The sequence below is a fragment of the Musca domestica genome, unplaced genomic scaffold (assembly GCF_030504385.1).
Source record: "Musca domestica strain aabys unplaced genomic scaffold, Musca_domestica.polishedcontigs.V.1.1 26, whole genome shotgun sequence".
NCBI lineage: Eukaryota > Metazoa > Arthropoda > Insecta > Diptera > Muscidae > Musca > Musca domestica.
In genome coordinates, this window is record NW_026712283.1 from 7,422,065 (window position 1) to 7,434,983 (window position 12,919).

A 12,919-nucleotide genomic window follows, 5' to 3' on the forward strand; every position below is an offset into this window, starting at 1 on the left:
TTGACTGGCTTTGTTTGCATTCACTTGGCATACAATGCAAGCCATGAGAAATGCATTCATCGATTGATGGGGTTAATGTATACCATATGAGTCATTCCTTGTACATTTCAATGAGGAGAATATATATAAATATGCTAGTAAACAAAGGATACTCTGTTGATCTGAAACCCTTTTGACTACACTTTTAGCAGAAGTAATTGGACCATTTGTAATTCAAGAATTTCATTTATAATTCGTAATAATTCAATTGTATTTCGAGTATTCCATTTGTAATTCAATACATTTAAATTGTTATTCGAAAATTTCATTTGTAATTCGACTTATTCTATTTTAAATTCAAATTATTTCATTTTTAATCCGAATTTTTATTCCCTACACGACAAGGTGGTCAGGGTATTATGTCTTTGTGCATTTGTTTGTAACAGGCAAAAAGAAACGAGATAGACCCATAGTTCCCTTTGATGATCTGCATAGAATCACATTCTGCGTCAATTTATGCATGTCCGTCCGTCTGTCCATGTATTTTTGTAAACAAAGTACAGTTCGCATTTATTGCTCTATCCAGATGAAATTTTGCACAAATCATTTGTTTGGTCCAAGGACCCTATTGAAATTGGAGATAATCGGTCAAAATTTAGATATAGGTCCCATATATATCTTCGTCCGATTTGCCTTTTATTGTGCACCAAACGTGTAATATCAACCCGAATAGCATGGAATTTTGCACATACAACCAAATTAGGCCTGAAAATAAATATGCCAAATTTGATCGAAATCGGTTCAGATAGCTATAGCTTCAATATATATTGTTCATCCGATTTGTTATTTTTGTCCTCCGCAGCCGTAATATGCACTCTGTAACAACAATATTTGTGGAAATATATCAAATACAGCTCAGAAATACATTTACTAAATTTTATCGAGATCAGTTCAGATTTGGATATAGCTCCCATATATAACTTCGTCCGATTTACCTTTTATTGTGCACCAAACGTCTAATATTTGTTCAAATGTGATGGAATTTGGCACTTATGACCGAACTGAGTGTGGAAACAAGTATGTCAAATTTGGCGAAGATCGGTTCAGATATAGCTCCCATATATACTGTTCATACAATTTGTTATATTTGTTACCCACAGCCGTAATGTTCACTCCGTAACAACGATATTCAGGGAAATATATCAAATATAGCTCAGAAATATCTTTGCCAAAGTTTATCGAGATCGGTTCCGATTTGGATATAACTCCCATATATATCTTTATCCGATTTCAAATTAATTGTGCACCAAATGAGGAATACAAGTCCGAATTTAAAAGATACAAATGCTTCGACATCTTCTGTGGAGGAGGTATGAAGAGGAGTGAGCGGGTAGATTCCATATTCACGTCAGATCTCTAGTTGAGAGAAATATCTAAATATACCAAGTTTGACTAGAATCGCTGACTAGTTTCGCAAGTTATTAGAGATACTTTTTTTTTTGAAATTTACCCTTTGTGGGAAAGTTATCAGATATCTACCATCTTCACTTCAGAACTTCTGTTATCAAAAGTGTTCGGATGTATGAAATTTGAAGAGAATCTAATGCTTATTTCGCATTTTATAAGAGATAAATTATTCAAAATGTTGACCCGTTGTGAGGGAAGTACCAGAAGGAATGGTCAGCATTTTGCATCTTCACACATAAGTCAATCTTGGTTCAAAGGTACGTGACATGGTTGGGTTTTTGGAAATCCATAAAGTACTAAAAATTGAATACTTTGTATTGGACAAACGGTATGAGTTAAAATTCTAAAATATGGAATGTGAGTCACTGATGAAGTGCAGGATAGATGTACAAAAGGGTTTTTCGAGGTCTTAAACTTTAAGGTTGCGAAAAGTAGTTTTCCCACAGTGATTCTCATACTGAATTTCATGTTTTTAGTTTGTTTGTCCGTTCACCATGGAACCATTTTAAAAGTTTAGTACCATTTTAGAGGTATATACAGGGTGAGATAAAAAACTGCAACAAAGTCAAATGCCATAATTTTTACATTTTTTTAAATTTTATTAAATGAAAGCAAAAACTGTCGGAAATAGCATCAAATTTTAGAATAAATTTAGATTTGTTCGAATTGATCACCTTTGGCATGAATTATTGCCTTTAAACGGGTAATGAAGCCGTCACACGATGCCCCAATATTGCTCTGCGGTATTTTGGCCCATTCCCGGCGAAGCGCTTGCTTGAGGTGATCGACATTTTGGTATTTTTTAATGCCAACATTGCTTTCCAAAATACTCCAGAGACAGTAGTCCAACGGATTGGTATCCGGAGATTTTGGTGGTCTTTGTGCGCTGGAAATGAAGCGAGGAACCTCATTTTGTAACCACTCTTGGGTGGCGCGTGCTGAGTGCGATGGTGCTGAACCCCATTTGAAGTGTCCAAGATCTGCGGCCAACATGTTTGCGTGCCCAAGGCTTTAATACACCCTGCAGAATAATTTCGCGATAATTGTCGGAATTTATTCTGATGCCACGGTCGATTAATACGAATGGAGAGTGACCATCGGCTGTTATGGCGGCCCACACCATCACCATGGCCGGCGTTTGAGTTCTGGTGGCCAACCGAAGGTGCACATTTTCAGCTGACCTCTTTGACAAGTAAACACGATCATTTTGTTTTTTTACATACTGCTGAACAACGAATGTTTTCTCATCGGAGAAAACCAAATTCGAAAATTAGCTCTTTTGAGTCTCTCTTTTGAGTCTATTTTCTTTCCGTCGCGGTGTAAGTTCTTGCACTTTTTGGAATTTCAATGGCTTTACCCCGAGCTCATTTTTCAATATTTTTCGAATGGAATATTGCGATATGTTCAGCTCACGAGCCATTTTTCGGCCACTGCGACGCGGGTTTCGATCGTGTCGCTTCTTTACTTTTCAAACCATTTCTGTTGATTTTGCTGTTTTCTTGCGTCCATTTCCTTGACGTCGGGCTGCGCTACCAGTAAAACGGTAACGAGCGATAGTACGAGACACAAAAGATTTATTCACATTTAAATACTGGAGTGCTCTAACGATAGCCACTTGTGGTTTTCCAGCCAAATATAAAGAAATCACACTGCCACACTTGAATTCCATCACGAATAATTTTTTTCTGGAAAATTTTCACCAAAATGCTTTTGTACGCTTGTAAACTATATAATGAACTGTCATTGGAATAATTTTGCAGCTGTCGGACGAGTGACTTAGAAATGTCAGCAGTCTGAAGTTGGTTGCAGTTTTTTCATCTCACCCTGTATATTGATAGTTCAATGAATGTTTCTTTCATAATGACAATATATTCGCCTAATTTACAGCAAATTCGAATTAAAATTGTGACTAAAATACCTTAAATCTTTCCGTACACTTATATGAGGGCTATACCAAAACTTGGACATATAGAGCCCATCTTCTGTACCAAAAGCTCTGCAGGCCTAACACACATCTATGTAAAATTTTATCAACCTACTTCATTTTATTGTGAAGCTAGTGGGATTTCCACACGTGCAAACAGACGGACGGACATAGCTAAATCGACATAGAATTTTATGCTGATCAAGAATATATATAATTTGTGGGTCTAAAATTTGTATTTCAAGGTGTTCTAAACGCGTTGTGAAACCTAGCACGAACGGTTCAAAACAAATCTAAAAATTTGAGGTGGACCTTTCGCTGACGCTGAAGTACCGAGCACTTACTAGAAAAATATATTAATTGTCTCATACACCGACATCGATTGTAATTTGAAGCTCTGAATAATCATTGATTTTTATTCGTTAATGCCATTGCAATGATTTTGTTACTTGCTTATTTGTCTTTTCTCTTATCTTTCCATGCCACCCTCTCCCACACGCCTCACAGATAAAACTCAATCAACATTGCGGTATATTTGTAACACTTAATCCGGCCGGCGCTGACTATGGTGGTCGCCAGAAATTACCCGGTAATATACAGGCATTGTTTCGTCCAATTGTCATGCAACAGCCGGAACCGGGAGAAATTGCACGTGTAATGCTATTTGTCGAAGGATTTAAACAGCCAACCGAAATCGCCCAACGCGTTGTGGAACTCTTCGATATGTGTGCCAAGATATTGACGCAACAGCGTCACTATGATTGGGGCTTAAGGGAATTGAAAACAATTTTATTAGCCTGTGGCGAGGGTTTAAGGAGCATAACAATGAACTCGGCCGCCAGCCAAGGGAGTGATGGCGACGACATGGAAATGTTGGTGGTCGTGCAATGTTTACGCACCTCGACCATGTCCAAATTGGCCCTGCACGATGTTTCACGCTTCGAGATGCTGCTGCACAATGTATTTCCCGAGATTAGCAATGTCCCAGGCGCGTATGAGTCATCGTCGTCCGCCCTTTCGCCGCTCCAACATGCGATTAGGGAGGCATTCGCGGCACTGGGTCTGTGCTTTAATGAAATGCAAATGATTAAATGTCTACAGCTTTATGAACAGCTACAGAAGCGCATGGGTGTTGTGGTGATGGGACCACCCGGTTGTGGCAAATCCACCGTTATAAGTGTATTACGCCAGGCTTTAATTACACAAACATCAAAGTCAGCGCCAGCATCCCTCCAACAGCAGCAACAACAAATACGCATCCATACCATTAGCCCCAAATCGATGAGTCGCGTTCAGTTGTTGGGTCGTCTTGATCCTGACACCCGTCAATGGCTCGATGGTGTTTTGACACACACCGCCGTTGTTGTAAACGCCGAACCGCCACACATACGCTCGTGGATTGTTTGCGATGGCAGCATTGATCCGGAATGGATTGAGGCACTCAATTCCGTATTGGATGACAACAAGTGAGTATTGCTGTAGTAGTAGTTGTTGTTGTATTTGCGGAAGAATAGAAGGAAGTGTGTCGTGATGGTAACATCCTCGCTCCCAGTGTAGTGCATGTCTATGAGAAAATTAGAGTCTGTAAGCTTTTCTAACAGGATTCATTGTGGTTAGCTGTGTTGTTGTGGTTCTTGTGTACCAGAAAACAAAACGAAAGTTCATCCTAAAACAGGGGTTAAACGGGAACATCACGTCGGGAGTTAGATGCAAGTGCAGTTGTGTGTGTGTGTGTCGTTGTCTCGTTGGCCCAACATTTATCATTTTGTTCGTTGGCAAACTGCAAGCGAAAGGAAAATTGAAATGTTCCATTTGTGTGAAATGAAAATCCTAATGTTAACAAGAAAATGCATTTTCAATCTAGTGTTCAATATTAAAGCGTAATGTTGAAAGAAGATTTTCTAGGTTTTTTTTAGAAAAGACATAACTAAAGTAAAAGATGAAATTTCTTTTTAGGCCATTATATTTAAAATTTAAGAAACAGAACTTCAAATATAAAACCAAACAAGTAAGCAAAGGCTACAGTCGAGCGGGGCCGACCGTTGAATATCCTACAACACTACAATAAACGATACAGTTTATATGGGCGAGATACTCGAAAGAATTCCACAAGATATTGTGACAAATAATAAAAGAAAACCATCAGGTTTCGTTCTCTAATTTTCGAATAATAGCAACTTAAACTAATTTGCTCATTTCCAATTTATTGGTAGATGTTGCACGTAAATGGTCTTCCTAGATATGGAACCAATATTTCCCAAAGACCCATAATCTCTCAGAAGTGGCAAAAGATTAACATTTATTATTGGTTTTTGACTGAAACACATCTATATGAGATACAGCTATTTGACTATATTCTTCAACGAAATCAGCGTTAACGAAATAGTCAGAAGCGCGTCTTTCCTGTATTTGTGAATTCTCCAAAAAGTCACTGGAATGGACATTTTCGTATTTTGTCTACAAAAGTTGGCAAACTCCTTTACACATTGAATATTTTTGGATGGCCATCCAAAACTGCTTGGCTTTTGCAATGTCCGGTAACCTCCATTCAAATGTGCGTGAGGATCGGGCGATAATTACGACCTGCTGATAATTTTGGAGTTTTTTGGTCCATTTCAACCCCTAAATATATGGCGATCATCTCCAAAAAGGGTAGGCATCTATTCTGATCCTCATCTTATCTTCATGCAAAATTTCGTAAGGGTCGGGCCATAAATGCGATCTGTATATGATATCCTGATATCCTAACTACTTAGTTTTGTTAGCTGTAGAAATATTACCAAATGTTTAATTCAAAATGAAAATTTGCCAAAAATATGACAAAATTGAAAAAATATGAGAAAATTTACAAAATCAATATTTTCACCTTTAGAGAGATATTTTTATGTGATTTTTTAGGCGTTTTTTCTTTTCTGCCAAGAGGCCATTCTGAATTAATGAGAACTGTCGAAATCAGTTCAGCCGTTCTCGACATAAAATAGATCTTTCAAGCATATCTTCTTTGATAGATATATATCGCACATATTTTGCTATATATTCGATTTGTTGGATCTTAACATCAATGTAAAGATCAGAAGTAACCTTGTCATGGCTTTGTGATTTCGCCGGGATTTAAAATATTCACGGTTTAATGAAAAATGTTGAATTTTTTCAACAAAAAAGATATGATCTATTTTAGCCGCTAAATATTATCCGATGACCACCCAAATTGGTAGGCTTCTTCCCCGCCCTAAACTCTAGCTACATGCGAAATTCCGCGAAATTCGATTGGTCTATAATTGCGACCTGTATAGCTGCTGCAAAATCCGGCATTTTTTCAGTATTTGGTCCATTTCAACCCCCTTGGCGATCATCTCCAAAAGAAATAGGGTTCTATTCTGACATTAACCCCACCTACATTTTAAATTTCGTAAAGATCGGGCCATAATTGCGACCTGTAGAGTGATTACAAATTAACATGGACAGACGGACGGACGGACATACATAGCTAGATCGACTCAGCTCGGCGAGCTAGGAAGATCCATATATACTTTCCTATATGGGAAACCAATATTTCGAGGTGTTACATAAATTCTGGCCCAATCAAACTTATAATACCCCCAACACATAGTGTTGTAGGGTATAAAAACATTTAAAAAGATCTTAAACAGCTCCTCCATAGAAAAAGACCCTTAACAGCTCTTCTATACATATTTTAAGGTTCCTTTATGTTTAAATAGCTCTTTTAAATTATAACAGCTTTTCAATATATATAAGACCCTTAACAGTATTTCTATAGGCACAAATCCTCCTTGAGGTCAATATTTTATCTATGCTTTATCATTGCTTCATTCCTGTGTAACATCAAACGGGTTTTGATGTTGTTGTGTTCTGTAGAAGAGGTGAGAAGATGGGGTAGAGGGGGAATGATGGTGGGAGAGCGGGATGACGGGGAGGAGAAGTGCAGATAAAGGGAGTGTGATCTTGTACAGAAAAATACACATACAAAGAAATACAACAACGGTATGACAAAAACTAGAAGATTGCTAGACAAGAGTAGAATCTTCTCGATTTTGAACGAATTTTTCTCCCACTCAAAAACGAAGAAAATATGCTCACTCGTATTCGAGCGACTTTGAAAAATTGAGTTAGCTCTATATTTTCTGCTCCCAGGAGCACACTCGCTCGAATTCGAGTGAGTTTCACTCTTTAAACAAGTTCGAGCTAGCTTTTCGGGGCCTGATTTTAGGTGCGCAGAAATTTTGAAATTGAAAATATGTCACATTTCACACATCACACATTTCGATATAACCACTGAATAATGGCCACAATTAAAGTGTATTGGTGTTCTAATCCTATTTTTCAAACAAAACTCCCTGTGCAATTGTTTTGACCACAATATGTAGAAAACATCCTAACAAAGAACTGTATTTATAGGCTCAAGTTTAGATATTGTTCCCATTAGGGTGAACGTAGGAATACCTTTCAAACCCTTTTCGGGTGGCCCAACTGGTAAAAAATTGAATTTTTCAAACAAAAAGTACAAAGCTATTCAGTGGACCGGGCTCCCTCTATAACAGAAATTTGTCTATACAGGTCCAAGTCTTCGTATAGCACCCATATAACGGTCTCTTCCTATATTTGGAATTTTGATGTTTTTTAGCAAATTTTGTTTAATGGAATGGTTTAAAAGTTAGGTAGCACATCCTATGTTGTCAAGTTATGTATACAGTCCATGTTCCTTCTTTTTCTTAAAGTTGATATTAAAATTCTTAATAGCAGAATCGAATACTAGATTTCACCACTTATAGACATATTTTTAAAAGTTTAACTTTCCAAATCGTATTGGGCATTAAAAGTTCTGGGCCTCAATTCTTGTTCTGTGAAAATGTGAAATGGGAAAGTTTATAAAGGAAGGAAATGTCAAATGAAAAATTGTATAAAGGAAATTATTTTCATTTCATATTTTCATAGAACAAGAATCCACTCCCTGGTCTTGTTAGCCACTACTTTAGAATTAATCAATCTATATGGTTGTGCCATGCCCATGCCACGCTTTGACATCTTTTATACACAAAATCCGGTATTCTTACATTTTTTAACAAATTTATCTATAAATGGGAAGTTGAAATATATATATTGAGAAACTTTCTCCAAAACTTCAAAAAAATTGAAATACATATTGAGAAACTTACTCCAAAACTACAAAAAAATTTTCTATGTAGGTCCGAATTGGCCCCCATTTGTAGACATTTTTTAAGGTTTCCATCGCATTCAGCCGACATACATAGACTATTCTTATTAAGTTTTTGGGGTTAGTTTTTCAATATGTATTTTAACTTTAAACTATCTACAGATGAAATTGTTGAAAAACGTCAATATCAAAACTTGTTCTTCTCATACATAAAAAATGTAGTTCGAAGAAGTAACCGTATAAGAGCAAACCTCTCTTTGAACATTTGTTATTATAAATATATAATAGAAAGCAAGGTGTATACATAATAGAAATAAGGTACATCCCTATACCTACCTATCAAGATATATGTATATCTCAGAACACCTTAAGCTGAATTTTTATATATTATCGATCTTTAAAAATTCATTTAAACATATTCGAAAATTTGCAGATTTCTAAAGATAGATGACTTTAAAGGTATTCTATGAACTACTATATTCTGTAGGACTACTATAGAAAGACAGTCTTTTGCAGGCCTATAGGCGAACAATATTTCACAGGTCACATGGATATTTAAAAATTTTTTTTATTTTTGGTTTTCTATAGAAAGATGATTTAAAATATATTATTCAAACAGAATCAGGGCATTAAAGGACATTGCCATTTATTTATTATTATTTTTTTTTTCATGGAAAAAAAATTTTTGAGAGCAAAAATGTTTCCTTCCAAATGGAAAACATAAATATATTTCTGATATAGTTGTTTATTGACTATAAATTTACACTTTTCACAGTGGTTTCGTTCAAAATATGGAGAGGAATTAATATGTTTTAAAGTACATATTTTGGAATCACAAAGCCTCTGTCATGGTCCTCAATTCAAATCGAATGAAATAATTGTCTATTTTTAAGAAATATATTTATTTTGTTTTTCATATAAATTCGTATAATTGTAATATTTCGTCCTTTACATGTTCACTTAAATAGTAACACAATAAGTAATGTTCATTGTCACCAAACACATATAAAAGTCCATCTGTTGGATGTTGGTTATTTAAATCAATTTAAAAAGAAATAGACCATTAGCAGATGTGTTTCGCTATACAGTGGAACTCAATACAAAATAACAAAATTTTGGAAGTCGTTATACCCATATCCTTGTTGTAGGGTCATTACAAATACGGTTTAAATTAAAACAGTACGTTTAAATATAAATAGGTGAACCCACTGAAATTTGTATAAAATTTGTCATATCCATTACTTATGCATCAAATAAATCCTCTTAAATTAGGTTTATCCTACAAAAAGTTTATAACTCTTCGAACTACATAAGTTCTCTTAAAATAGATTAACCCTATACTTCTTCGTTTATATACCACAGTATATAGCTCTTCGATCCACATAAGTTCTTCTTACAAACGGTAATTTAAAATTACTTAAACTTTGTTCCTTTGAATGCAAGAATCTTCCACTATTAACATTTTTACTAAAACCATTCTGTAAAAAAAAAAACAAAGCAGTTAACTGTGTTCACCTGTATATTGTGTTTTTATACCCTACAACACTATGTGTTGGGGGTATTATAAGTTTGATTGGACCAAAAATTATGTAACACCACGAAATATTGGTTTCCCACATAGGAAAGTATATATGGATCTTCCTAGCTCGCCGAGCTGAGTCGTTCTAGCTATGTATGTCCGTCCGTCCGTCTGTCCATGTTAATTTGTAATCACGCTACAGGTCGCAAATATGGTCCAATCCTTACGAAATTTTGCACGAAGGTGGGGTTAGGGTCAGAATAGAAGCCTATTTCTTTTGGAGATGATCGCCAAATGTTTAGGGGTTGAAATGGAACAAATACTGAAAAAATGTCGCTTGTAGGTAGAGTTTAGGACAGGGAAGAAGCCTACAAATTTGGGTGGTCATCGGATAATATTTAGCGGGTAAAATAGACCATATCTTCTTGTGTTGAAAAAATTCAAAAATTTTCATTAAACCGCGAATGTTTTAAATCCCGGCGAAATCACAAAGCCATGACAAGGTTACTTCTGATCTTTACATTGATGTTAACATCCAACAAATCGGATATATAGCAAAATATGTGCGATATATATGTCTATCAAAGAGGATATGCTTGAAAGATCTCTTATATGTCGAGAACGGCTGAACTGATTTCGACAGTTCTCATTAATGCAGAATGGCCTCTTGGCAGGAAAGAAAAAACGTCTAAAAAAATCGCACAAAAATATCTCTCTAAAGATAAATTTTGTAAAATTTTCTCATCATTTTTCAATTTTGTCATATCTTTGGCATATTTTCATTTTGAATTAAACATTTGGTAATATTTCTACAGCTAACAAAACTAAGTAGTTAGGATATCAGGATATCATATACAGATCGCATTTATGGCCCGATCCTTACGAAATTTTGAATGGGGATAAGATGAGGGTCAGAATAGAAGTCTACTCTTTTTGGAAAAAAAAACCATTAATAAATGTTAATCTTTTGCCACTTCTGAGAGATTCCAGATCTAGGAAGACCATTTACGTGCAAAACATACCAATAAATTGGAAATGAGCAAATTAGTTTAAGTTGCTATTTCGAAAATTAGAGAACGTTACCTGATAGTTTTCTTTCATTATTTGTCACAATATCTTGTGGAATTCTTTCGAGTATCTCGGCTATATAAACTGTATCGTTTATTATAGTGTTGTAGGGTATTCAACGGTCGGCCCCGCTCGACTGTAGTCTTTGCTTACTTGTTTTTTTTTAATTTTCATACAAAAAATTCTTTAATAGAATTTAATTGCGAATTCATTTAAATCTTACATGGTAATGAGGGAGAGATAAAACTACAAAAAATAGGTTTCCACCAAAAAAATAAGTATCAGCGAAAACATTATGTGTTTTACACTCAGATACAAATAAAAACAGTTATTGTTACAATTACACACAATAAAAAGTAGGACATTAATTGCCAAAAAAAAATGTAATAAAATTGACTGGTTGCTGAATTTACATAGATAGGGAGAGAAGATAAATGACCTGTAGGTAAAAAAAAGCGCCTACAACTTGTTAAAAACGTTTAAATCATTGTTAACTTGTAACAAATCGACAGAGAGCTTACCCTTAGGAAAAAAGTATTATGAAAAACACTCAAATGTATGTAGTTGTCATCCATTTATTTTTGATGGGGGGTGCATTTTACATGACTCTTATATTGAAATCAATATGTGCCTTGTAAAGTTTAGTCTCCCCCAATTTCAAACACAGACTTTTTGTGTTCATTTTTAAAAGACCATTGCCGTCAAAATGTATTGAGTAATGTGTTCAATTGCCAGTTGAAAAAAATTGTGAATTCTGTGATACAGTTATAGTAAAAAAAAAAATAAAAACGGTCTAAATTACATGACAAAAGCAGCGTGTCAAGATGAGATTGGTAAATTTTATAAATAAATTTTAAAAGCAAAAATAATATCAGACAAGGAAGAATTTGCACGAAAAAATTCAAACAAGTAAAACCCGTCAGAAACCATTAAAAAATAAAAGTATCGGGATTAAATATTGGGTCCACTTCCATTTTAGTCAGCTGCCGGGTGTAAACTCCGTAAACTCGATCGTACCGATTTCCAGCTACAGTGGTTATCATCTATAGCGAGTTTTAAATACCAAATTTAAAAAACCAGTAAAAAAGCTTTATTTCAGCCGATAACATCCTCCACCATTTGGAACGAATTTGTCAATTTTCAAAAAAATAAAATCCTTTAAAAATTCTGTTAAAATCTCAACAACTGTACAAATGTAGCCGTTATATTAGGGTCTATCGAACGGCGTGGACCTGCATAGGTAAATTTTATCATAAGCCAACGCCAAAATTCAAATCCAAAACTTGAAAAAAATTCGGTGAATAATGTAGCTAAAATTATCAAAATACCGAATATAGAGAGCTACCATTATATGGGGGCTATACCAAAACGTGGACCTGCACAGACATTTTCTGTCTTAGTATCCATTACGAACTTCAAATACCAAATTTGAAACAATTCCGGTGAATAATGTCGCTAAGATCATCAACATACCGAATATAGGTAGGTACCATTAAATGGGGGATATACCAAAACGTGGACCTTCACTTCAAATACCAAATTTGTCTGGAGTATTTTGGAAAGCAAGGTTGGCACTAAAAAATACCGAAGTGTCGATCATCTCAGGGCGCGTGTTACGGTTTCATTGGCCGTTTGAAGACCATAATTCTTGCCAAAGGTGACCAATTCGAAAAAATCTAAAATGTTATGCTATTTCCCACACATTTTGGCTTTCATTCAATAAAATTTAAAAAAATGTAAAAATTATCGCGTTTGAATTTGTTGCAGTTTTTTTATCTTACCCTGCATG

The 12,919-nt window shown here is 35.2% G+C and overlaps 1 protein-coding gene across 1 annotated transcript in view; it reads left to right on the top strand.

The window, feature by feature from the left end:
* The window catches only part of LOC101896414 (cytoplasmic dynein 2 heavy chain 1), a 57,890-nt gene that overhangs the window by 24,051 nt on the left and 20,920 nt on the right, over positions 1–12,919 (top strand). Inside the window, exon 14 of the mRNA XM_059123904.1 lies at positions 3,878–4,836. Within this exon, the coding sequence (XP_058979887.1) occupies positions 3,878–4,836 (959 nt within the window). The remainder of the gene's footprint in view (positions 1–3,877; positions 4,837–12,919) is intronic.